Source organism: Xiphias gladius, chromosome 22, assembly GCF_016859285.1.
Source record: "Xiphias gladius isolate SHS-SW01 ecotype Sanya breed wild chromosome 22, ASM1685928v1, whole genome shotgun sequence".
Classification (NCBI taxonomy): Eukaryota; Metazoa; Chordata; class Actinopteri; order Istiophoriformes; family Xiphiidae; genus Xiphias; species Xiphias gladius.
Window position 1 is genome coordinate 22,902,817 of NC_053421.1, and position 27,119 is coordinate 22,929,935.

A 27,119-nucleotide genomic window follows, 5' to 3' on the forward strand; every position below is an offset into this window, starting at 1 on the left:
GTTGAGCTCGCTGCTTAGCCGCGTACCTACACACATAGCGGGGGCAGGAGACTAATCAACATCTGCAGTAGCAGCAGATGAGAAAAAAGATAACAAGGACCACAATGCCGTCCTCATGAGAAATGTAAGCCTTGTCTTTTCAAACTGAAACTGTCTTTTTTCAGATTAATTCAAGGGAATTTTTGAACTAGCAAGTTTCTGTCACATTCTGTGAGGGGGATTTTATTACGAAGGCAATAGAGTACATTTAAACACAACAACCAGTTGATACAAGCCCACAAAATGATCATTACTTTTACTATTAAATACACAGTGCCAGGTGCAGCCCAGCAGGAGGCAGTGTATAGACACTGCTGGTGCTGCTGAATATCCAATTTTAGATATTTATTTTTCGGCGAGCAGTTCACTTTTCACATTGTTCCACTGCAGTGTAAGGTCATACTGCTCACAGGACAGGAAGTTCCTCCCTGATAGTCCATTCCCTGTTATCCGCTCTTAGACCTCTGAATAACAGACACGAAGCTCTGGGCCTTTTTTTCAGATGGAGTCATCCAAACGTACATGCAGACTCTCTCCTCTGTTATTGTGCCTGCGTCGCCTGAAAAGAAACCAAGCGCTGAATTTAGATCAGACAGCATTGACAAACAGTACACTGGCTTAAATAAACATGGTTAATATTTTGTCAGCAGACGCAGCCTGGCCTGTCGTGCTCCATGTGTGTCACACATCGTGTGGGATGACTCTAGCTGTGTAGCTTCTCACTGTTTTCATTTGGTACCCTCAGTTTTTTGTCGCCTTTTTAAAAGCAGCTACCACCAGTGTCGTGTTTTCTCTCAGAATGTGGCTTTCATGATCAGAGCACGGCCTGAAATGAGATTTGTGCCTGTGCCTGCCACTGTCTATGTGCATTACCGTACCACCAGAGCAGAAATGCCAGCACTCCTCCAAACAGCAGCATGAGGACGAGACACACCGCGGCCGCCGTCGTCCCTCTGCCCTCCGTCTCACAAGGTTCTGTCAAGTAGGAAAAAGACAATGAGATGATGGGGGGGGGGTCATCTGACATGGCTGCACTAAAAGGCCAGAAAGGCCCACTGCAACAAGTGTGCGCAGTCTCTGAACTGACTGGAAGAGCAAGAACTAACAGGAGGCATCCTGAAATTCCCTGGCTGTCTTTGGATCATCACCCCTCTTGGCAGATACGTAGAATTGCATTTGTCTCGCCAGTTTAGCAGCAGTAGCAGTAGTGGTGCTAGCGATTTATTGATCGCACTGTGAAAAGTCCTTTTATCACTGAAACACCTCCAACAAAGTGCAGTCAGGACATGGCTCGGACAGACACAAGCCATGGTATAAAGGAGTCCGTTTTCTGAATACTCGTGACACAACGCAGCGAGCTGACTTTAGATAAGATGTCAATAGGCACAGCCACCTTTTCATCCAATCAACTATTTTACACAAATAAGGAATAAACATTACCATAATCTGATAATCTAAGTATTTATGTAAGTAAAAGTAGTAATACAACAATGTAAAAGTATTCTATTACAAGTAAGTCTTTTTACTTAGGGAAAAATATAGAAGTATTGTCTTAATCAGAAATGTACTTAATCTGTCAAATTTTAGAGTACTCATTAGGTGTGAATGCAGAATGTTCCTTTTCAAAGTGTTATATTTTTATATTTATCGTATTCACGGGTCATTATTACTAATGTATTAAGGTGTGTGCAGCATTTGTAATGTTGTAACTGGTAGAAATGGAGTAAATTCTAACTACTTCATATACAGCTGGGTAGTTAAATCCGTAACATTTGCATGCATTGCTTTAGGGCTGATCATATATTTTGAATATAAAACCCTAATGTGTAATATAACTATAGCTGTCAGATAAATGTAGTGAAGTAAAAAGCACAATATTTTATTCTGGAATTTGGTTGCACAGAAGTAGCAAAAAAGAATTTCTTTACATAAAGTACAAAGGTGCACCTGATATTTTTGGACACTTGGAGCGTCACAACAAGCTGTATGCACAACACTGACATATTATCACATAAAAAATGTTGATTATGGTGGACATGTTTCTGGCCACCTGGTGAACGCAAGTCCAATATTCAGTCTCCACCAACTCCCGAAATATCTGGCTCTTAAGCTGCTAAATTCTCCACTGCGTTCCCCAGCTAGTTAACAACTTCGTCTGTCTGCTGTTCGGTGATAGGCAGATAGCGAACAGTTGGTTCATCAGAGATTTTCACCGACAAAAACCTGCCTGTGCCTGGTGAGAGTGAACCGAAACAGTAAAGTTGTGAGCCGTAGACCAAAACAATGAGCTGACAGATGCTAAAAGCTGATGGAACTGCAAAGTCAGGTGGTAATAATCACTATTTCACAATGAGTGAGTCTTTATATTAAAAGCCTGCCCCCCCATTGTTAATATTAATTTGTGCAGTTTCACCTCTGCAATCTGTACACAGGTCATACATTTCTAGGCACAATATTACTAGTTCTACACAGAAGCACATACAAACAACACAGTGTCAAAATCGTACCTGCGGTGTAGGTGGCAGAGCTGTAGCCCAGTTTGTTTCTCACCATACAGGTGAAGTGGCCACAAATAGGGGTCATGGTCACGAACAATGTCGTTCCATCTTTGGAGACCCTTCCCACAGTCTTGGTGATGGCATTTCTCTCGTGGAGCCAGCTGAAGTGGGGGTCTGTCCCCCAGGCCTCGCCGCAAACCAGCGAGGAGTGAGACACATTGATGCTGACGGAGACGTGGTGCACTGCCTCTGGAAAGACAGAGGAACAGAGGCGGGGATGAATATGAAAATACGTGATCAGTATGGAGGTAAAAACGTACAGCTGGATAGAAAGAAGAGGAGATATGAAGTGTTCAGCTGTAGGCATCCATCTGTTATAAAATAGGAATAATGGCACATTGCTGTCCAAGAGGGTCTAAGACGAAGATTCATGAGAGACGTTTAACGCTGTCAGGAGAAACTGGTTCGGTTTTAGAGACAATAATGAAACCAGAGAGCGAGGCATAATGTCGGAGAATGGGATGATGGAAGACCCTGAAAGCTGAGAAAGCAGATGTAGAGAAGAGTGGAACTGATGAATTGATACCGTTACAGCAGACAGATGAGAGTAAAAGCAAAGAAACTTTGACAGAAAACTAGAAAGCTGCAGTGAGACCGAAATCTTCTTCTAGAAGCACAGAAAAAAAGAGAGAACGTCAAAGCAAAGTCTAAAGGTAAATTCAATTTCAGGTGTTTCATTATTAAATGAGACATTCGCCATTGGTAAGAAACAATCCCCGAGGGCATGAAATTAAAACACATTCATTATTACATTAGTAATTGTTGTTAATTCTAGAAAGGTCCGCTGATGAGTATTTGAAATATTTCTGCTTTCATATCATTACTCTGGGATGTAGGTACATGAGACTTAATTTTTACATAAACTTCTCTTAAAATTTTCAAATTGTTGCAGAAGAACTGTATTTATATTCATATATCCCCTCTTCAGCTGCCACGTGTTGACAATTCCAACACCACTGACCTTTCCTACCTTCTGACTTTCTCCTTGCCTGTTTAGATGGTTTTCATTGCCCATTACTCTGTGGGCTTATTTTTGCGATTAACTGATTGTTCAGTCGATAAAACGCCAGAAAATAAGAAACAAACAAAATGCCAATCCTAATTTGACAGTACCTTCTTAAAACGTCAACTATGAAGTGAAAAAATACAAACTTGAACATCTGCAATTCCATTACACCCGGGCAAGCTCCGAGGCAAGTAAAGAGGAATGCAGACGATTGTATAATTTTCAGAATATATATAATTTTTAGTATTATAAACCATTTGATATTTATTTGTAACCTATTATTTATAAGATCGGTAGTTTCTGTGAAATCCCTGAAAAAAAACCCTTAAATTCAAGGTCTGCTTCATAGACAAATAACGGGCTGCTGATTTGTTGGAGTTAAAATGAAATTAAGTGCATATTCTGGCCTGTTCTAGCCCGTGTAAATCAGAATTTGAACTTCAGCAGCCATCAAAACATAGAGAAACACAGAAAGTAATTTCTGTTGTAATGAAAGCTGTAGAATGGGACCACGATCAATTGATAGTGTAATAAAGTGACGGTACACATACTAGGTTACTCACTCAAGTTCTTTTAAAATGATCAATCAATTATTAAAATTGATTTGTTTTTTGTCGGTTAACTGACCTATTAATTGACTAATTGTTTCAGCACTTAGCTAAGGACTTAACAATAAATCCCTTCACACGCTGTGCATCATACTGTACCATATTCCCTGACAATGCAGTGTGCAGTGGTCTTGGCTCCTGTGTGATCCGTCACAGTCACGGCGTACACACCGCTGTCTGCCCTGTTGTATCCATTAATCTGAAGTGTCGTCTCCTGCTGCTCCATGTTCACACGGACATTTGGCCTCGTACCAGCACACTTGAAGCTTTCACCGGGGCATGTGGCCAGTGTCACTCTCACGGGAGCAATTCCCGTTTCGGCCTCCGATTCCCAGGTGACCATGGAGACCTCTTCCAGGGGTCCCTGCTCGATCCGGGCTTTCAGAACCAGACTGGAGCCTGGGATTACATGCACAGGCTGCTCGTGGAGGATGTGCACTGACATACACCGGAGCCCGCATGGTCCTGAGGGCAGAGATTGGACAGAGATTTGTTATTGCATCAGTGTCTGGTGCTTCAACTCACATGCCTCATCCAGTATGTCTTTCTATCCAGCTGACCAGGATGACCCAAAATATTTCATTTTCATCAGTTTTGATCTTTTCGCCTCTGGAGGGTTTGCATTATTTGGTCAGAACGGGAGGCTAATAAAACAAACAATGGCATAATACTTTATCTCTGTCCTTGGCATGTGCTTTATGAATATGTATGTCTGCTTTCTGTCAAACATTGTCAAGCAATGATTTATAGTGCACGGGCAGCCATGCCTAATGTGATATCCATCAAACCACATCAGTATCCTACAATCAGTGTCAAAACTGCTGTGGACCTGGTAAGCCTGTTTGCATTTGCCACGAGCAGTATTAATCATGTGCCTTAACTTGATAAGCAAAGGATGGAGGAGATGTCAATAATGCAAGCGTGGGCATCAGTGCAAAAGGCAGTTTGCAACAGTAGTTTTGCATTAGTGTCAAGGTGCGGCATTGTTTTTGTTTTTTTTTTTTTTTGCTGTCAGAGAATTAAAGGATGCCTTCACAATTTTTTAAATCCATCTTTTAAACAGTAGTCAGGCACCCGTATGTACACCGAAACAGGTTTCGCTTGCTGCAATCGTTCCTTCTGTTCATGCTGACCACTATAAGGTCCATTCCTCCCACAGTCCTTGCAATACTGTCCTCTTGTAAAGAAAAAAACAAACCGATAGGTCGTGTGTGCAGACAGCTTATTATGACCCATAGTCACGTTGATGGGTCGACAAAACGCAGGACTTTCACACAGAGACCGCTCTTCATTTCCTGTGTGAAACTAATAGTCAACATTTTTTCTTATATCCATTAATTCCACAACCTTAAGCGTGTATTTATTATTGTAACCATGAGGTAAAAGGTCCTTTTTTATGTTGAGGAAGTTCTCATTTGAACCCAAACTACAATCTTTTCCCAAACCTAACCGAGCAGTTCTGGTGCCTAAACCTAGCCAAAGTGCGATCACATTCTTTTTATACCATGATGACGAAGGTCCGGTACGCCCGCTGGTATGCTCCTATGGGTCGTATCCGGGGGTATGGACGAACGACCCACATGGGGGTTTAGGTTGGATGACTTGTTGGTCCTTGCTTAGGCTTCAGCAGCCTTTGTTAGACAAATCATTTGGATATCTTCCAGAGTTACAGGCTTTCTAGTATAAAATTCCCTTTTTTGCGTTTCTCCGGACAGAGTTTCCTTGTTTACGCTACATTGAATTGATAGTGACACAAAGAGGGTCTTTTGTACTAAAAAAAAGGCTGTAACTTTAGACGATATCCACTTGATTCGTCCAACTCACACTGCAGAATTATTACCTTATATTACCTACAGATAAACTTTAGAATGTATTCATGCACAAAACAAAGGACTGTGGCTTTTGCCCCCATTATATTGAAAGCGCAGCAGGAAAGATTACAGCAAGCAAAATCTGATTCACTGTTCACATGGGCACCTCACTATTGTGTTAAGGCAGACGACATGCAGTTTTTTTGTTTAAAAAAAAAAATATTATTATTATTTTTTTTTACTAGAAATCATTAGGATGGTACCTACAACAAAAAGCCTTACTCAAGAGAAGCAGCAGGGCAACTCTCCAGCACAGGAAATACTGTAGATCCATAACACCTGCTGATGTAGACAGAGAACAGAAAGAGGAATTTGTCCATGACCTCAGCAACAGCACACCACTTCCTCTGTACTCAGGCAGCAGGGGTGCCTCCACAGCAAGAATAATAACACAGCCTCCGACAAAAATGTGAAATTAAAATGCGCGCAAAAAACAATTATAGCAGCATGTCCCTCTATTAAAAATGCAATCCAAATGGTAAGGGTATTCTTTTTTTCTTAATTTATTTGTGAAGTATCCAAAGAACAACAGTATTGGCATTGCAGACTGCACTAGAGCCAGAAGCTGGAACAAAATGAGGATGGGTCTGCTGCCAAAACTAAAATGAATCCCCTCAAGCACAGCTGCTACAAAAAAAAAAAAAAAAAAAAAAACACACACAGAGAGGAAACACTGATAGCAGTGCAGGAACACAACCCAAACTGCTTGCATTAAATATAACCCGGAATTCACCTTGTTGTTTACCTTGTTATCCACATCAAAACAACTTAGAATAGGATTCACCTACCTTTCCAAAGGTGAGACAAACAATACAGAGTTCCTCCACCCTGTGTTCACTTTCTCAGAGGTTAAGGTGCAGTGCAAATCACTCAGCAAGTCAATTTATGGCCCAGAATAAAACAAGATCTTCAAAGCCGTTGCCACTGCACTGTGAGAAATAATCTAGTCAAAGAGGACAGTTCCAGATCGAGAGCTGTTGCTGCAAACAACATTAAACAGGAGTAAAGCGCTCAATGTTTTTGGACCTTCTTCTCCTCTCTCTGGGCCTTTTCCTCTGATAGGGAGGTCCAGTCGCTGAGTCACATAGGCGTCACCTTATTTTCAAGCAGTTTCCTCCCCACCCCCACAACTCCCCCTCTCCTTCCCCTACAGTACAGGGTTCTCTCTGCTTTGTGTTTGAAATAAGCGAACTTTCCATTGTAAAAGCCCCCCTCCGTACTCCCGGCCCACCCCCATCCTTTCTCTGACCCGTGTCCAAGCCAATGCTCCCATGACAATACAACATGTCTGATTTTGGATTTTCACACCACTGTCGTTGTATTGTTTGTAAACAGAGATAAAATGCGATGGTATTCTTTTGAAGGGAAACCAATAACAATGTTGGAACTCAGTCCTATGAAAAAGGCTTTGTACTGCCGGCTTCTTATCCAGCAAAAACACTATTTGCCCTGCAGACACAACACATTGTCTTGCCTTTGGAACGTAAAAAAGGAGGTTATACATGCATTACTCTATTATTATTATTTTCAATAATTGTCCCTCACATGCAACTGAGAGAAACCTCCAAGTAAATAAAGGGGAGTGCCAACAATTTTTATTCTCATTCCCCTGGGAGAGTTCAGTTAGTCTATGTGAAATTGGAGAGAAAACCCTTAAATTCAAAGTCTGCCTCATTAACAAGTGAATTGGCTGCTGATTTAGTGGAGTCATATTGGAATTAAGGTCATATTCTGGCCTTTTCTTGCACATATAAATCAGACTTTAATCCTTAGCTGGTGGCAACAACACTGAAGAAAAAATCTTCCATCAAACAAGATGATGTGTTATGATCAAAAGCTCCAGAACAGCTATTAAATAGGCCTTGAGATGAGTTTGTTTAGTCAGCTACAGACCTCTTTTACACTACAAGAGCAGTGAAATATAATGACATCACTTATTTCAGGCTTAGTTCTGCAGTTTTTCACTTTAGCAAATGCATCCTGGGGCACAGATATAACGAACGATTTAAAACTGATTATAAATCCATTTGTATTTGCAGAGGGGTTATGAATAATCATGGGAATAACAGCTGCGGCTCCCACTGAGTTCTTTGTCTAGAGAGAGGCGCTCGTTGCTGGAGTTAACCAGTGGGTGGCACTGATACATCGGCTGGGGGAAAAAAAAAAAATCAACACTTTGCCCTCAAATCAGCCTCTTTTTTTCAGATATCAACATATGCTTCTGGTTCCATATGCAAACTAATTAGTGTTTGGTTTTGCCTCACATTAATCCATATCATTGCAGTGAATGAATTAAGGAAAGAAGTGAATGCATAGAGATGTTATTACCTCCGTATAATTTTATCAACCACTTCATCAGATCATCGCTTCCATGTAAAATGGTAAGGAATGTTAATAAGAATGACCTTAAATCATGGGTGACAAAAGGGCAACAATCACCATTTTGAGAAAACGATTATAGTCTCTGAAAAGGGATGTGGTTTCTGCACAACTGCTATCAGTGTATCTCACTGTCTCATCAATGCAAATTTCATTAATCTAAAAAACCATTTAAAAAAAAAAGTATAACATAGGAAGATGAGTTTAAAACCCATTACATTTATGAACATGCTTTTTGTCATATGTGGACTGTAAAAATATCTAATACTGTAATGTTCATTTTTTGTATGAGCTCCTTGATTCTTACTGTTATCATTCAACACAGTAGTGGAAAGAAACAAGGCACATTTATTAAAGTACTGTACTTAAATATAATTTGAGCTACTCGTGCTTCGCTCGAGCATTTTTCAGTTTTGCTCCACTACTGATGATGCGCATTGATGAAAATAGCAACTCAATGTAAAGTAGTAGTAGCAGCAAATACTGTTTACGTGTTAATGCAACAATATCAATAATCATTTATATGAAAAATAAAGTTAAAGTGCATTAGTATTGTCATTGAAACACACTTAAAGCTACTACATTACTAACGTTTTACTGTTGTAGGTGGTCAAGGGGAAATTAATTTGAATTACTTCATATACAGTAAGTGGATTTAATCTACATGCACTGTTTTTTTTGATAATTTCATCATTTTCTTCATGTTAAATCTTCGTTACTAGTACAGCTGTCAAAGAGCCATAGTGGAATACAAATGACAGTATTTCCCTCATAAATGTACAGCACGAAGTTTTGTTTTTTTCCTCAAGAACGGTACCTCGCTACTTCCCGCCGCCGGCTTGCAGATAAATGGCTGCGGGCCCTTTTAAGAGAACAGGTGCGTCCTTGACAGGTAGACGCGAGGAAACAGGAAGTGGACACCTTAGTAGGCGAACAAGCCGAGACGGAGCTTAACATCAGCACTAAAATGAACATGAGGGCAGGGGGAAAATGCTTTGGTGAGTCTTGTGCTGCTGACTCCTCTTATCGAGGCTCAGGAGAAAAATCGTTTTTAGTCAGGTACAAACTGAACTGGACGGTGTATATAGCAGTGTGTTAATAGCGAGGCTTACGTGCAGCGTTTATTGGACAAAGACTGTTAAAAAACAAAAAAACAATTAGATTTATTTATCAGACTTCATAGCTAAAGTAATTTTGTAAATTAAAGAGTTTAATCTCTTTGCAGAGCGGCCTGACTGACGACATGAGACAACCTTGGCTTCTTATCAGTCTGTCGCTGGCAGGTAAAAACAATTTGCACTGACGGTTCCCTCTCCTCCTCCCGTTCCGACGGCAACGTTCAAAATGCTCTCAAACAGCCCACGAAAAGTCTCCAACGAGTGTCGGCAGAGTCTGTGCTTGTGTGTGTGTGTGTGGGGGGGGGGGGGGGGGACACGGGACGGGGGGGACGGGGGGACGGGGACGGGGAAGGGAGGCTGTGGTATTCCGGGCACGTTTTGTAAAACAATTGCATTTCAAGCAGACGGCCCGACTGAACTGCTCCTAAACCGGCCCGGCTGCATTCCCGTCTGTGCTCTGACTACTGAGTGACGCGATGCCTTCGCGGACCCCTCCCAGGCTCCGACACTTGAGCTTTCAGGCTGACTCAGAGTGACAGGGAGATCATTGTTTCTAGTGTTGTGTTGTTTTTTTTGTTGCCATTTTTTGGTATTTCGTTGCTAGGGATGGGCGATGCCACAGCTTTTGAATACAATAATGGGAGGCTACCTGGCTGTTGTTCATTCCTGAATAATAGGCTCGCTACCAATACTGTTACTTGGTTGATGTTTATGAAAATATGACTTAAAAATAATATATTATTAAGTACAGGTGAGCTGGAATTTAATAACAAAATTCCCATAGCCTAACCTCACCAGTACAATTAAATAAACAAAAAAAGAGAAGACTTTATATATTTGTACAAAAATATAACAAATATTTCTCATTTCTCTCGTAGTTGAGCCTTTTATTAAAATAAATCTTCTATTGTTAACGATCCCAATAAAAGATCAAAACCTTCAATGAATCGATCTTTCTGATCTTTTCTGATATAGCTTCATCCTCTGTTAAAAACACGAGCGAGCACTTTAGTTTATTTTGAATCAATCCCACATACAGGACTCTGGGACTCTGCCGCCGCAAATACTCAGAAGAACACCAAGGGTATTAATCCGCAGCTGTAAATCCCCAACGAAGGCACTATTTTTATTCCTTTTTGTAGTGCCCAGCTGTTTTAGGGAATTACAGAACCCCCCCTTTTATTTATTTATTTTTTAAATTGAAACTACATATTTGTGAGCAGGTTTTATGATTTACAAGTTAAGTAGGAACAATTGAGCTTGGGGCTGAGTGCCTCAAACAGGGTAGTTAAGTGGGAAAATGCTGAGAAACAGGCTAATAGATTGATGGTTTTGGTCGTGGCATTTGTGGTATTTTCAGACGATAACCAAATTATAGAATAATGCCAGCCTGACTCTTTCAGTACACTGCAGAATATGTTCCTGAAGATGTTGTAAAATGTGGCCAAATGAGTAGTGTATGTATTACTGTGGTACCAATTTTCCCATCCAAAATTTCTCCCTATGCTGGTATAATAGTGTTGGATGCATAAAAATGAAAAAGATCAAGCAGCAATGATCTACTTTTGATGTTTGTTCTGTTGCGGCAAGATGAGCAAAGAAAATTAGCACCAAGAATGTAAATGATATTTTAATTTGTTCAGGGTTGTTGTTCATGCATGAAAGATAATAATTAAAGTACTAATCAGCAACATTTTCATATAATTAAATATTCATTTTGTGGCTGTCTATTGGCAATTGATATTACACAAAAGTGATTAAACCTGCACACTGTGTACAAGCTTTTCTGTTCTAAACGCCTGCAGTTTGGTGGATGTGTCTCTGAAAAAGAAGCGTCTTATTCTACATTTCCAGAAACACCTGTTAGCTTGGAAAAAATGGATTGTTAGAATGAACCACTTAGCAGCAATGGGAAGTATAAAAAGTTTTCTTGCTGCCAGGTAATGTCTGGGGTTTACAGCTTTATCTTCAGTTCGCTTTTACAGCAGTTGTTGGCATGATTTCTGGGCTCCCTTCCATTGGTCATCTGCAACTAAAAAAATTACATAGTTTTATATTAGTGATATAGATATAAATCAATGGTAACCTATTAAATTCTGATTCTTCCAGTCATATTTACTGCTTATTTGAGTTGGCATTGTGTTCAGTTCAACTCCACATGAAGGCATTGACAATGTGCTGTTTCACTCATGGGTGTTCCTCACTTCTGACTCATAACTCTTTCTCTTTCTGTTTCTGCTGACAAAGTGACAAAGCCACCGATGTTTTTAATCGAGCACTGAAGCACTTTTTTTCAAATCTTTTTAAGACCTCACTGTGGGAACCTGAACGCAATCCATATTGCTGTTGGCTCTCGTCATTTTATACTCTGCTCCCCTGTGAAAATAATGTAAAGGCAGTCCAGCGCGACTGATCAGGACCAAATTGATTTGATTTACTGTATTTCATTGGCCAGAGCGTTCTTGCATGGTAGCTTTATATGCCATGAAAAGGCACTGAAAATTCAGCCCTGGTTTTCTTGCCCGAATCTGTAATACCAACACAAACAAGAGGGAAGATTGGCAGCCACATACAAAAAACAGATTTTTTTTTTTTTTTTTTTTCCTGTCCTCACTCATTTCACAGAATACAAATGGACAAACAGCATACAACGGTTAATTGCCTGAATGTGTAAAATAATTAGTTCTTTACAATGTTTTTGAAAAAATTGTCTATGGCCCTCAGATTATTTAGAAGAGAAACTAGGCTTACGTTAAGTCAGGCCAAAAAACAAAAAAACAGAAACAAAATAGATGTTTAGCTTGGGATCACTTACAATCCAAAAAACATGGTGTGAAATATACAACGAAGGGAAAGAGTGTGTACCTTACTAATGGGTTTTTACCTTTTGAGCCCAGTCTAAGTGTATCTATAGATTTTGTTCTCTGCTGTGGTGAAAGCAGTATTCATTTCCTTCAGTAATAGTAGACGTATTATCAGTAAAATGAATTGAAAGTGCCAGTGTAAAAGTGCTCATTCTGTAGAACAATGGACCCTGTAATTGAACAGTAATTCCATCTGAAATGCAGTGCAGTAGTAGTATAAAGTAGCATTAAATGGAAACACTCAAGTAACGTACTTAATTGATTGTTAATTAAGTGTAGTTCTTGAGTATATGTATTTTCTGCCACTAATTCTCCTTTTATTATCTTTTAGTCCTCCTCTCTGCCAATGTGCTGGCTCAGGACCAGGTACAGATCCAGTTCCAGAGAGACCCGGTGCTGGTTCAAACCGGTACTGAGATAGTGTTTACAGTGCTGACGGTGCCTCAGATCCTGTCCATGACATGGAAATACCAAGGAGAAGTCACTCTGGGTCTGTGGGCTGGGGGAGCTGCAGTAGTTAATCCAGTGTCCCAGTTCGAGGGCAGGGTCACCATCACTGCCACCCAGCTCCGAATCGGAGGGGCCCAGCTCCGAGATGCAGGGAACTACACGGTGAACGTGATCCCCTCTGCTACCACAGGCCTGACTCCTAACTCCAGATCAATACAGCTGAGTGTGTTTGGTAAGAGATGAAAAAGTGGGCCGAAGAGTTCGCTTAAGAAATAAGAGGATGGGGATGGAAGGGAAGGTGGGAGTGCTGGTGGAGTGTTCAGGAGAGGGAGGTTTTGAGGGAAGTGATAATGTTAAGGAGGAACAGACGGGAGTAAAAAGAGGAGAGGGGAGGATTTTGGGAGTAAGAGAATTAGTCTGGGAGGTATAATGAAATTACTGACCCATAGTAGGCAAGGTAAAATTAATGAAAAAGGAGGAGGGGATGAAGCTAGTAGCTCAAGGCTTTATGCTAATCAAAACTCATTTGATATGCGGCGCTCATGCTCTTAGATGTTTGATATTGTAGCAGTCTAAATGTAGCGTTACATTTACATAGAGTACATACAGAATTTGCATTCATTTACATTCAGTACTGTAATGGAGCCTGAACTGCTAAGTGTCTCTTTATTTTCAGTCACCCTCCCACGCTAGAGGGATGACGTACAGTCTTCCTCATCGCTGTTACCACCAAAGTGGCAAGTGCTGGAAGTGGGGTGGCAGGGAGACCAAACATTACATCTGTTGTGGCTGAAAGGTCACATCCTCCAAACTCACGAGCTCACAAGCCAGCTTATGTCATGAAACAGCCGAGTCCTTGAGCACGACTCTCAACCTCCCACTTACTCACTTTAACTTATTCTGCAAATGAGAGGCAGTTAAAACCCAAAAATATAAAATGCTACTGCTGAGTCACAGGCAAGAGGAGAGTCTGCAAAAATGCCAGTGATTAGAGCTATTTGGTAGTTGCTCAAATGTTTTCGTTTGTTTGCTGTCGCTGCTGCGGTTCTGTCTTAGTCACAGCCTCCTCCTCCGTCCTTACGCCCCCTCTTCTCCCTCTCCAATTATTTAACTAAGGCTGCCCGCCAAGAGGGATCTCGGCTACCACTCATACCGTCTGCCCCCTTATTCACCATCTGTGCTTCTATCTGATTCCTGTCCCTTCTCAGCTCTCACTTGCTTTGATTACAACAAATTATCCTCAACAGAATAATAAAACTGCCCTATATTGGTCTGTCAGTCCAACATTTTGAAGTGTGCTCTCTCATACTCTCATGCTCTATACCAACAGTAATTATGCCTTTAGAAACCTTTTCTGGGGATTTCTGCTTTTGTGGCTGTTTGGAGAAATCTTTTATTTTTGATTCTTCCTGTAGATGCAGTGGCCGGCGTGAGTCTGGTCGTTCCGTCAGTGGCGGTGGAGGGGAGAAATGTGTCCCTGAGGTGTACATGGACTGCTGGGACAGAGATTACGGTCCAGTGGGGCAAAGGAGGCGCAGCCATCACTGCCAACTCCAGAATCAGCATCTCGGGTGGCTCTCTTGTCATCAACCCAGCCAGACGGGGTGATGCCGGGAGGTACACATGTACCGTCAGAAACTTTGTCAGCGCCCAAACTGCCACACAAAGCCTCACTGTCTACTGTGAGTTTACAATGATCAAGACAAGTGGCAGCTAATCTGCTGTAGCCTCTGCAAATAGCAGTGGCTTATCTGCTTATCCATATTGCACTGCATACAGTGAGCTGAATTGCAATCAGATTGTACAGGACATTCTTCCATAAGCTTATTGTGCTGCTTCTGTCTTAATCACATTATTAATTCTAATTCTAATGTGACCGTCTTACAGTAATATTCCATACTACAATGGCCGCCCTCCATGTTCCGGTTCTCTAATATCTAACACAGGTTTTGTTACCCAAATAAAAAACACATCATATCATGGGTGTTGGTAAAATCCACCGGGGTTACGCATGCCAAAAAATCTGCACTTCAGCCAATGGAAGTCACCTTAATTTTAAGTCACGGCTACCTGTGGCCACAGACGTATTCATCACTAGAATTTAACAATAGACTGAATACGTGATATTGCTATCACAGAGGCTGTTGCCATCCTGCTTTCTGATTAAAAGTAAAAAAACTAGAGGTGCAACTGATTATTTTCATTATTGATTAATCTCTGGATATTTTCAGTCTACTAATGATCAGAAAATAGTAAAAAAAAATGCCCCTCACGCTTTGCCAGAGGCTAAGGCAACATCTTGAAATAGCACGTTTGGTCTAATCAGCCGTCCAATACTCAAAGACATTTAAAATACAATATGAGACAGAAAAAAGAAATAACAAACAAATATTTGGTGTTTTTAGCTTGATAAATGATTTAATAATAAAATAAATTTTAAATGAATTAAATGACGATCAGTAATATTTTGTTTACCGATAAAGCTCGACGTTTTGGGAAATATGCTTACTTGGTTACCTGGTCTGTTAAATGTGAAGCTGGAGCCAGCAGCTGGTTCGCTTATTTTAGCCTAAAGACTGGAAACAGGGGGAACAGCTAGCCTGGTTTTATCCAGAGGTAACAAGAGCCTTCTTAATGCAACTGTAAAGCTCAGAAGTGATTATGTGATATTTTGTATGATTAATCGGTCCAAAAACTGAAGCGTAAATATAGCAGGTTGTGGTTTTACACAGGGTCATGTGCTGGACTATTTTTTTTGGGTGAGCACATTGACTTGTTGCCAGGCAACCAGCGGAAACTCCAGGTGCCGTAGTCAGCGAATAAGTGTCTTTCCCAAATGTTGAACTATTCCTTTTAGTGACCTGTTTTACTTTATATAGCCATATATAGCTTAAAATAAGTCTTTTTTAAAAGGGTGGTATGTAAATTCTACTCTTACACCAAACTGTGTTGAAGGCTGTTCATGTGTATAATGTGTGTATTAGAGTCAGCTTTTTTAGAATCCAAATTTTCCGTGTTGTACTTGAGAACCAAATGTTTTTGATGGTGATAATGATGTCCTCTGATCGTCACCAAACCAGATGGCCCTGACACCCCTGTGCTGACCAAGGACACCCCAAAAGAGTGTGTCGGGGAAGGGGATGTGTTGCTGGGACAGACGGTGCGTCTCACCTGCGTGTCTGACTCGCTGCCCCCTGCCCTCTTCTCATGGCAACGTGACGGACAGACTGTTGCATCGGGCCAGCCAGACAGCGGGGTCCTCAGCCTTCAGACTTTCTCAACCAATGAGAGCGGCCGGTACGTCTGCACGGCTAGAAACAGCATCACCGGAGGCACGACGGAGCAGGGGACAGTCTTGGCCATCGTAGGTGAGTTATGGTGGATGCTGACCTCTCTGTGACTGATAATGATGACAGTTAGTTTTGGACTCTGTCCCTTTATCTGTCTTCACGACAGGAGAGGGACAGAAAGTATCCTGGGAGATTGATCTGGTGGGAATGTGGTCAAAGTCATTCAGGGACTTTCACACACACTCACACACTCTCACACACACCCACACTCTCTCCTCCCTTTATTTTCATTTCTTTCACTCCCTGTCTCTCTCTCTGCTATACTTTATCATCCTTTTTTAGAATTCTCCCCTTCTCTCCTCTATCCTTTTTTTTCTTCTTTTCCTCCTCTTGTCTGTCTGAGCTCCACACTCATTATCTTTATTAATTATCCCCCTTTGACACAATTCTTTCTATTTCAGACACATGCCTAAATGTAGGGGAAGTGGTGGGGATTGTGATTGGAGGTTTGCTGCTGATCATAATCATCGTGCTCCTCATTGTGCTCATTGTTTTTCTTGAGCGAAGGAAGAGGGGTAAGTCTGTTTTTGCAATCACGGACATTTTGTTTGTCTACTTTTCTTTTCATTGTATATTATGTTGAGTCAAACACTTAAAGGCTGTAAAAGTGTTTTTGATGATCTATATGTCTGTTTAAACTTTCCAAAGTAGCTCAGGCACATTTTCTTGCAGTAATGTCTTATTTCGTTGGTATTTCTATTACTACAGAACAGTTGAGACAAAGAGATACTGTGGTTGTTCAGAAGACCAACCCAAATCCAAGGCCTATAGTAAGCCACTATAACAGTTTACATATGATTCACTATTGATTTTGTCTTTATCTTGTCCATGTGATGGTGCTTAAGGGCTTTTCACAAATTAACCCCCTTATTCCCTCTTTCTTTTGCTGTCTCCTCTCATCCTCCCTCATTTTTCATCTGCTCCCATTAAGCCTCCAGATCCACAACCTAATGGTGCAAGGGAATTGGGCCAAGGTCCCCAGCCCCCCCACTATCACGTGAACACACACACACTCCACCCTGAACGCTTATACACAGCCCTGCACGAAAGCCGTGGCAACCCACAGACACTGCCGCTGAATGGCCTGCATAACACTGACACACACCAACACAATGGTCGTACTCACACAAATGGACTCCTACACAATGCTATTCAGAACACTAATTCATACCCACACAATGGCATTGACAACCCGGCTTTCACACACACTGATGCTCAGAATGCAAACACACTCCCAAACACACAGCAGCAAAATTCTAACATTCTCATACAGGCTGGCACTGCCCAGGGCGGCAACCAGCCACCAGCTGTCCACGTCAGCCTCAACACACTGCCACAAACTGCCCAGCATAACAACGCACAAATGCCTACCATTCATGTCAATCTTAACTCATACTCAACCAACGGCCAACAGACTCAGCAAGACCATTCATTTTCTCCTTCCAACACAGCTAATAATAACGCTTTACAAACCCAACAGAACCTCTCCCATACAGGGCAGTCAAATCCCAGAATGCAAAGTGGGCAGTCGTATCCTAGTGACCCCCAACTGAATCTTCCCATAGACGCAGGTAATCAAGCTCAGCCTGGACTTATACCAACTGGTTACACACATTTTAACATTTCCCAGCAAAATGCAGACACACAGACCTACCAGCCAGACACAGCGCATCATAGACGGTCTGATAGAAACTCAGAAAGACACGATGCCACTCCCAGCTCCTCCCGTCAACAGATGCCATGGGATCGCCTCCGAGGGACACCTTCGTATCCCAGCGATATGCTTCAAAGAAGACAGCTATCACCTGAGTTCAACTCCGACACTACAGACTACACTACCCATCCTCCCATAAGAGACGCAAGAACGCCAAACAGATCTCAGCCCCAAACCACTTCACGGAGCAGAGTTCCGACCAGACAAGATGCACCATCAGTGGACAGACAGACGCGGAGCCGTTCAACCGATCCTCGAGGCCAGAACACTCGCAGTGTAACGCAGCTTCAGGCTACACACCACACACAGAGAAGCCCCCGCACACAAAGGGAGAATGATCAGCGAGACATCAGAGGTCTGCCTGGTAGCCAGACTGCCCCCAGGCAGGAAGCCACACACAGCAATAACCCCCAGGCACTGCCTCTCATGAGCCAGCAGGTTACTGTAGGACACTCTGCCATGTCACACGGACTCACAACACAACAAGGACTGACTGCACCACAGGGTGCAGATACAAGAGCTTTGGCTGACCCTAATCACCTTTCACAGGCACACATGGCCCAGCAACATAGAACAGCAACAATCCAAACACCACCACAAGGCCTGGCCATGCAGACACAGCCTGTCATACATGGTGCCAATCACCCTCGCCAAGGAGGCACTGCTCCAATCCTGTACCCTTCGGCCCAGCCTAATCCCAGTAACCTAACCCAGGCTGCAGTTAAAGCCCACACTGAGAGAGCTCAAACATTTCAGAATCAGAAACAACAGACCTGGGCTGCCCTGCGTCATCCCGGTCCACAGGCTCGAGCTCCTGCTGCTGGGGCTCAGCATCCACCAACTCCTCCTCCTGTTATACCCCTCGCACGGTTCCAGACCCTCCCCAAGGAACACACTCAGCACAAATCCCCAACTAGAGGTCCTCAGCCCCCCAGGCCTCCAGTCAACATACCAGTGGCTCAACGAAACTTACAAGTACAACAGCGGCCCAATGTGCAGCGCCATCCTGCCACCATGTCTGCCAACCGTCATCACCATCCTGGAAATGGACACATGCATGTCAGTGCACACAGGCATGCCCATGCCCATGCCCATGCCCATGCCCATGCCCATGCCCATGCCCATGCCCATTCCCGTGCCCATGCCCGTGGCAATGGGCACCCTGCCCACTTCACCAACCAACGACAGGTGAGTGAAACACAGCAAGAGAGTTTGAAACTGTGGCCAACGGATGCCATATGTTTATATATATATATTTATTTTTTTTTTTTTTTTTTTTTTTTATTTTTTTTTTTTCATGGTTCTCTATATGATATGCACTTATATTATGTCATGTCATATCATCATGGCCTTTTTCCTGTTTACTTTGCACTGTGTTATATTACCACTACCCTGTGTACTGTCTCCTCAACAGTTCTTGCTTTTGTCTGCAGTATGCATTATGCATTGCTTGTTTTGACAGCCTTTAACTTTTTTTTTGTTTTTTTTTTGCTTTGAGTCTTCTTCTCGTTGCCATAAAAATGAATTTTGTCTTGAGTGTTTGTGACAATGTGGCAGTTTTTAAAAAGTAACGTGTGTCAGAGCTTCTGCTTCTTCTTCTGCATGACATATTGGCAATGAAAGGGTTGTTGTGTCTTTCCAGCAACAAGCTCATAGAGGGAGACCAAGATGATGACAGATGTCAACAGACTACACTCTACAACTGTCCCACATCCATGGACACAAACAAACAGCTGACAGACATAATCCAATATACCACCACCCAAGATTGACTGCACAAGGTTCTGCACTCAAAAAAGCTGTCATACCCTGGTATCGCAGTATTAAAGTCAGTTTTTTTTGTAAAAGAAATGAACATGTCTCCCATGGGGATGTAACTTTTTTGAATACAGTCCTGCTTTCTTAAAAAGAAATGACAAATTATCCCTAAGCTACAGGCTTGATCTGCCACTTTTTTCAAAAAATTTATTAAATTAAATACGCTAAATGATACTGAAGGATTTTCATATAAAATGTTCCCCCATCAACAACCCCTTTCTCCAGACACACACACACACACACACACACACACACGCGCACACGCACACACACACATGTATTGTACTATTTTGATTTCTGAATCACTGGTCAAGCATCAGACTTTGCCAAGAGCCTGCTAAGAGAAGACAAGCTCAGTGATCCAAAGCTCCCATCCACTCATCCATTCATCATCAAAACACCACCTTGACAAAATGCGCTTGAGGGGCTTTCTATGAATACAGTATCTTATGGAGATCTAATGGTAACAATGGACAGACTAATGTAAATGAGAAGGGGACCCTGCACAAGATGGACTCACACCCTGGGAACCGTGACAATTATGAAAGAAGAAATTAGCTGTAGGGGAGGTCTTAATCAACATGAAACTCTTTATTTTTCGCCTTCTGTTTACAGATGCCTCTTACTTCACTTCTCAATTAAGGGGATTCGCCTCAGTGGCGCTCAGAAGTAATGCTCAGCTAACTATAACGGGGATCCCACAAATGGATGGGTATTAATTAAATGCTTTTATGTGACTTAAATGACTTGGAAAATAATCACACCCGTGCATGAATGAGGTCTGCACAAAGACCTGAGCTTCCACGCTCTCTGCTGAAAAAGCACAATGTTGCAATTTACTGTCTGTACTGGGTCATGGACAGCACTTAAAAATGATGGGATGTCATTATTACTTTTACAGATTATGTATTTATTGATTATAATGTTTGTGTTTTTTTAAACTCAGGGGTGTACTTGTGGAAATTGATTATTTAGGTTGCAGCAATTTATTACAATATCATTACTTATCACTAAGTGTGACCAAATTCATCTGGACTTTCAAGGACAAGACTGCTGATATAATTTTTCCTCTTGTCAACAAATCCCACGACAAGTCTAAAACAAACCATGAACTGATCCTACTAATAAGTATAGTCTGTGTAGCCAAATTAATCAGCCACACTGTTAGCACAGGGTGACACTGTCCATCATTACGATAAACGTGGTTGCTGCAGTTTTGTTTGAGCTAATCACACATTCATCATCATGCTACTATAACTACTCACTAGGGCACCAAATGTGTATTAATCTCCCGCTTAAAATAGTCCCCAACAAGTGCACTTTTTAATGCTGTGTGAGTCACATTTGGTAAAAGCTGCAGTGCTCAACTGTTTCAGGAAATTATTTAGCCCTTTTTGAAAACATAACTATATATTTATGACCTTTTTCTGAAGATTTAGGTCTTCAGTAGAAATAAAGACCTGGCGCTGAGAGCAAACAGGGTAGGAAAGTCGGAAGTATTGAGAGACGGACTAATGCATGGCTGGTTTTTGTCTTGTGGGACTTGTTGACAATTTAAAAAAAAAAAAAAAGAGAGGATAATGAACAAAACAAACATGAACAAATTCACAGCACATCTGGTGGCTCAAACCAGACATCTGGAACATGAGATTTACTTTACTGCCTTAAAAAATTGTGCCGCTTTTGAAAAATTAATGCTTGTAAATAATTGATACAGATGTTGAATATCCATGTGAAATGCCAAAAGCACATTATTTATCTTTGCTTCTCAGGAAGGATTTTTACATTGTTTGGGCTTTATGAATCGTTCCTAGATCTTATTTTATCAGTAATAATAAAGAACTATTACTTTGTTACGTGTGTTTGCACTTAAGCTGGGCGAAGTCTACTTTTGAAAAAAATCATGGCACATTGTCTTGTTATTTCCATCACAGAGGAAGAAACTTGTCTAGGCTTTTCAAAGCAGAAGGCACAATCAGGACGTTATTTTACTTTCAAAATGAACACATTCTTCCAAACATGATGACCTTTAGGTTTTCCGTGCAAAATACCTACCGGCACATGTTGACAGTAACTCAGACCACAAAATAACCTATTTATTCAGGTGTTCCTCTGAATCACAGTGCTGTTTGCAGTCTTAGCATATTTCTGCTCACTGTGTCTATAGTGCTAATTATGCATGGCGCTTGTGTACACCTGGTGCTGTTTGTTGATTCTCCTCAGATAAATCTGTTCCTACGGCTTGTTGTGGAGGGGCAGAGCGTGTGTTTAGATCACAGCTCCATCAGTCTCCCAATCCCCCGCTCCCACTTGTACGTCACCTCTGATGAACAGTCCTGCTGCTCACTATTGGGGACACTTGATGGTAGCCTAGCATTGTAATGAGTGGAGATGGAGTGCAATTGAGTATCTGCACTAGAAAAGGTTAGGGCATTGCCTACCAGTTCCAGGTGAAAGCTGTGATTTACGAAAAGTTTGGAGCAGTTTTACAAATGCACCACCTTGTACACTATACTTTGTCTTTGGAGTGAAGTGTGTTCTTTATGGGCTACACAGCTGAAATGACAAGACACTCTTTGTAGAAACACACAACACAGTAAACCTCAAACACTGATGTGGCCACCTTCCCTTGGCCAATTTGCTTGGAAATCTGCTCGTGTTGTTTTAGTAGTCTGATTTACTGTGACTGCCACAAGTAATTGTAATTGTTTACGTATCCCTTTGGAAGCATAAATTAAAGGCAAACATCACTCAAGTGCTGTGTATGCAAATAGGTCATTTTTCTTTGTATTGATGAATGCTCGTTTGGGTGTTTGTCAAATTGCATCAGCGAGCTTTCCTGACTCAAATGTGGAGGTGTTGATTTTACTCAGGAGACTGCAGTAGATTTGCACAGAAAAACTTCATATCACAACATTATAGCCAGTATAATCCAAACTGATTTTTAATTTAAATTCAGTCCAGCTCAGCAGGCACACATATTTTTTTTATAGATTTGATGGCATTCTATGCATATTGAAATAACGTAGGAGGTGTCATAAGGCCCAGGCGGAATTTAGTCCAATTAACAAATATGTCCAGTTGAATAAAAGATCATCATCAAAAGATCAGATCACCATCTTTCATGCCACTTTAGCTCACTGCAGTGATGTCCACATTTTCCTCCACCACCAGGGAAAAAGAGGCATGGTATGGTGATGATATGGTGATGATATGGTCTTATGACGCATGGTAGTCCTCATAAGACCATATCATCACTAAAATCAACTGGTAAGTCCTTTTGAGATCCATGCGTCCATCCCCGTCAAAGTGTCCTTGAGCAAGACACTGAGCCCCCGGCCACGGTGCACTACCCCCCCTTTAGTGAAATGGCACATGAATATGAGTCTCAAAGGGGTATGAAATGAAACAAATTTATGATTAAACTTTACACACCAGGGCAGCTGAACAAAAAAAACGAAACATTTTTGGGTGTGACAGCATGACCCTGGATTTATAGCCTCAGTCTGTGCCACAGCCATCTATCCAGTCAAAATGTCCTTGAGCAGGGCAGTGAATCCCCAACAGTTCACTAACTGTAAATCGCTCTAGATGGGAGTGTCTAAAATGTAAATCATAAGCTGAAACTGCTCTGTGGCAGCCAGGGACTCCGTGCCTCCTCATCCCACAAGGGGGAGCCATGTGATCTGTTGATCATTTTCCACCATTTGTTCCCCCTCAAGGCCCTCACCATCTGTGCAACTTTGATGGTGGGTGCAGAAATTAAAAAAGAAGCCACAGGCAAAGTTTTTCTTGTCTATAGTCCAGCACAGATAAGAAAAAAAAAACAAAAAAAAACAAGGTATAATAAACCAAATACTGTGCAGCTACAAGGAAATCCTCAGTTGTCACATGCTTGTTTATAGATGCTTAAAGGTGAACTGCTGCCTTAAGGGATACATATAAAACACAATGACTTCAAAGAGTTTTGGGTTTTATCAAAATCTTTTGTTGATTCAATTGAGCATATCATGTTGTGTTTCATATTTTCACCATGCTTTTCTCATTCAAATAAAGGCAGGTTCTTTTACTGATATATGAAATCAGAGTTCTTGTGGAAATTTAATGTTTTAAAGCCATTCCAATAGATTTAATTTGTGGCATTAAAATAACAACGATGAAAAATCAATTTGTCATTGATTGTAGGTACACATTCACAGATGTTTTCAGTGGTCAAGAAGCAAAATTTGGAAATGATCGCGCATTTTAGATTAACCACAAAAGTATTTTTAGCCGCATCATAGCTGCTTAGCATAGTGGACTGTAGTGAAAATAGGACTGAAATAAAAAAAGACATCACGAGAACTGTGAGGTCACTGAATTTAACATCTACCATGTACTTTTCCAGGAAACAAAGGTTCGCGGTTCACAGGCCGAAACCACAGACGCTACCAGATGACATCGCACAGAGATCCTCTTTTAGATGTTCAAAGAAAGCGCAGTTTCTTTGAATTTCCATTATTAAGCCATGTGTTCCAGCAAAAATCGGACGTCAGCAGAAAAAAAGGAAGATAATTGCACAAAACAGAGAAGATGAGAGAGTCACTTAAAATACACAGTGAGTTTCAACAAATAAAATCCATTCCATTTAGTGCTTTTCCGTGCTTTTTGGTTCACTTTCTTTCTACTTCAGTTCTGTCTTTCTACTTGTTTTCTTGTGACATGAAGAAGTTAGTTTTATGACTCTTATGAAGGCTTAACATATTGTAAGCATATAACACCTCTAGGAGGAATTAGGGTAGTCACTGTGAAGATTCCTCTGTGAAAAAAAAAGTTGCTGGATGCTACAGTTCTGTTAGACCTTCATTTGAAGTGATAAAGTGTAACTGAATAGCAGCAACTATGGCCACAAGTAACACTTACCGGCCAAAGGTAAATGCTAAAATTATTTAACAGCAGCACAAGTAGAAAGTAGACTTAAAGTTAGTGCAGTAATTCAGTAAAGTCAGTTACACATTATTGTCTATCATACCAGACAATGAAAGGCTGTTGCAGCAAAGCCCATGGGTGTGATACCTTGAAAAAGAGGGTTCTTAATTGCTGTCAAGTTCAACTTTTCATTCAATAGAAGAAAAATGTGTCACTTCTTCTTTCATAAGTTACGGAGGGCGGCTTTAAGGCTAGGAAATGCATGCAAAACACACTGCAGTATGTTACAGAGCCTTGTTCGGGCTATACACTACACCAAACATCAATACAGGCCAGTTAAACAACCCACAGACTGTAAAGTAGACAAGCGGTTCACATATCACAACATACCACCTGGAGGTGACCAAGATCAGATGATTCCAGGAGCAAAGCTGCAGCCACGGTGCATGACAAACTGCTCACGGGAGTTTCGGGAAACTGGGTGTGTCTTTCTGTGTAGTGTCCAGCAAGTTGTGCGGATAATTCTGGGAGGGGATGGTGAAAAAGAGAGAAGTGAGAGTGTTTGCTTTCTATATAATTTTAGCCTACCCCACCCACCTTGTCGGGGTCAAGTAGAGTTCTGTACATACAGTATGATTAAACAAGCAGGCGGCTTCCTGTCCTGGCCATGCCATGTCTGGAATGAAGCGCCACATACCTTTTACCATAAGGCTTTCAGTGGAGCTTTAAATACCCCGCAGCACAGAGGCTAGACTCTGTTATTAGCTCGACTTATATTTGCATGACTCCGGCTGGATAGATTTCATTCACTGCTTGACTGGTTTCTGCTCCAGCCTACTTTCTTGTGACTGAAAAGCAGAGCAGAGAATAAAAAGAATAAAAATAAATAAATAAAAATTCTTCATTATAGTCCATGAAGGAATTAGGGTAAATCTGGAGAACCTTTCCCTCTGTAGGGGTTTATGATAGCCCAACTAATACAGAAACATCCTTTAGATTTGCTTATCAAAGAGTAATGACAAATATACAGGGTATGTACTGAAGGCAGGGTGTTGTAAAGCTGAACTACTGTGTAACTGCACAGCTGTGATCTGCTGCTCTGCGAACTCATGTGCTGCGGACTACTATAAACTGTGGAGCCTGCTGAACACACTAAGTGCTCCTGCTGCACTATGCACTGTATGTATTTTCAGCCACCATCCATGCTAGTACAGATATCCCTCTTTCAGCCGGTAGTAATGGTCAGGCTCTTGTTTACATCGCTGCATCCTTGTTAACGTACGTTATGTGGGCCCAGTGTGTGAATGTATGTTATTTGATATGGATGTGTCGCCCTATACTTATTTGGACTCAGTAGCTCAGCCTGACTACTTTTATATTCTAAATACTGTATATCTTTTATGCCCACAGTGGAACTTGAGAATTGTTTTGATTGACAGACTAGTCGACTGTAATACATTTGTCTCCGTTTTAGCAGCTCATTAAACATTTCTGATTGCAGTATCAAATCAAGTCAAATTTGTTGACTTGATTAAATATATGAGCTGTATTATATAACCTTTTTCAAATTAAACTGAAACTTGAAACACAACATGTTTTTGAACAAATTTCTAAATGGTTTTGGACCAACCTGTGAACGATTTGTGCACGTGTATAACAGTATATAAATGTTTTATGACATGCTGTAAGGATTAGTTCATGTGTAATCAAATACCATTAAATATGTTCGCAGTGTCGCACTGTCAATCCTCATCAACAGTTTAAAAACCAATTATAGAGGTTACACAGATGAAGTCTGCGTACAACTATATCATAGTGTGTTATATACCATTTATTGTTTATTGTGTTTATATGCTGCTTGTGAATGCTAAAAAAGGAAAGTTAAAATAAAGTGTTACCAACAAAAAACAAATAACATTAAAAAAAAATTAAAAAAGAAATGATCTAAGTAGACATAATGTTGATAACAAAATGTAACAGAAACTAAGCAGACATGTGAATATTGGGGCTGACATCTAGCGCCACAATCATTCATTTAGTCACTGCTGTCATTGTCATCATCATCGAGGTCACCATGAGCACATCTGTTGAATGGACATCAATGGTGCCTTGGTCTACTACCCAGTCACAGATCAAGTCAAAAGATCAAATCAAAAGAACTGGCCCCAAAATCAAACTAAGTGGGTGTGGAGTCCAGTTCTGGGTGATTCCATTCACTGCTCCATACATAAAAAAAAAACTACCGAGCCTTTGTTGGTTTTCATTTTCATTTGTCAAGTTATTAATTAGTAAGTCATTTGTAAACTTCAATTTAGACTCAACTAACCTGTGTTGTGCTCTTGCTATTATTTTGGCCATTTAAAACTAACCAATTAATCAGACAAAGCATTTGATAATGAAAATAAAAAATGGTTGCAGACCTTATGAGTACCTACA

At 41.2% G+C, this 27,119-nt stretch overlaps 2 protein-coding genes across 6 annotated transcripts; one reads left to right on the top strand and one right to left on the bottom strand.

Annotated features, from left to right (window-relative positions):
• si:dkeyp-97a10.2 lies at positions 1 to 25,138 on the bottom strand. 4 transcript variants are annotated; one of them, XM_040117991.1, is made up of 6 exons: positions 25,074 to 25,138; positions 6,305 to 6,364; positions 4,311 to 4,676; positions 2,547 to 2,786; positions 918 to 1,014; positions 1 to 598 (listed from the first exon to the last, which is right to left on the bottom strand). In XM_040117991.1, the coding sequence occupies exons 2-6, from the start codon at positions 6,354 to 6,356 to the stop codon at positions 538 to 540; spliced, it is 816 nt and encodes a 271-aa protein (XP_039973925.1). In that variant the 5' UTR covers positions 6,357 to 6,364; positions 25,074 to 25,138; the 3' UTR covers positions 1 to 537. The 4 variants fall into 4 exon arrangements, with proteins under 4 accessions (XP_039973925.1, XP_039973924.1, XP_039973923.1 ...); XM_040117990.1 differs by lacking the exon at positions 25,074 to 25,138 and adding an exon at positions 6,871 to 7,141 and having other exon boundaries at positions 6,305 to 6,361; XM_040117989.1 differs by lacking the exon at positions 25,074 to 25,138 and adding an exon at positions 6,871 to 7,141.
• On the top strand, positions 9,345 to 22,497 carry si:dkeyp-97a10.3 (dual specificity protein kinase splA). Of its 2 annotated transcripts, XM_040117987.1 has the most exons (9): positions 9,345 to 9,459; positions 9,687 to 9,744; positions 12,775 to 13,125; positions 14,309 to 14,575; positions 15,974 to 16,261; positions 16,645 to 16,758; positions 16,952 to 17,013; positions 17,175 to 19,145; positions 19,600 to 22,497. In XM_040117987.1, exons 2-9 carry the CDS (start codon positions 9,705 to 9,707, stop codon positions 19,627 to 19,629), a joined length of 3,123 nt encoding a protein of 1,040 aa, XP_039973921.1. In that variant the 5' UTR covers positions 9,345 to 9,459; positions 9,687 to 9,704; the 3' UTR covers positions 19,630 to 22,497. The 2 variants fall into 2 exon arrangements, with proteins under 2 accessions (XP_039973921.1, XP_039973922.1); XM_040117988.1 differs by lacking the exon at positions 9,687 to 9,744 and having other exon boundaries at positions 9,351 to 9,459.
• Positions 25,139 to 27,119: the final 1,981 nt, after the last annotated feature.

What these genes read in the sequence shown, in the direction of transcription:
- si:dkeyp-97a10.2 (XM_040117991.1), bottom strand. Translation starts at nt 6,356, where the DNA reads ATGGATCTACAGTATTTCCTGTGCTGGAGAGTTGCCCTGCTGCTTCTC. An exon ending in CTGCATTGTCAGGGAATATG is followed by an intron (nt 2,787 to 4,310) that starts GTACAGTATGAT and finishes CTGTCTTTCCAG; the next exon opens with AGGCAGTGCACCACGTCTCC. An exon ending in CTGGCATTTCTGCTCTGGTG is followed by an intron (nt 599 to 917) that starts GTACGGTAATGC and finishes GTTTCTTTTCAG; the next exon opens with GCGACGCAGGCACAATAACA.
- si:dkeyp-97a10.3 (XM_040117987.1), top strand. Translation starts at nt 9,705, where the DNA reads ATGAGACAACCTTGGCTTCTTATCAGTCTGTCGCTGGCAG. An exon ending in ACAAAGCCTCACTGTCTACT is followed by an intron (nt 14,576 to 15,973) that starts GTGAGTTTACAA and finishes TCACCAAACCAG; the next exon opens with ATGGCCCTGACACCCCTGTG. An exon ending in TCTTGAGCGAAGGAAGAGGG is followed by an intron (nt 16,759 to 16,951) that starts GTAAGTCTGTTT and finishes CTATTACTACAG; the next exon opens with AACAGTTGAGACAAAGAGAT.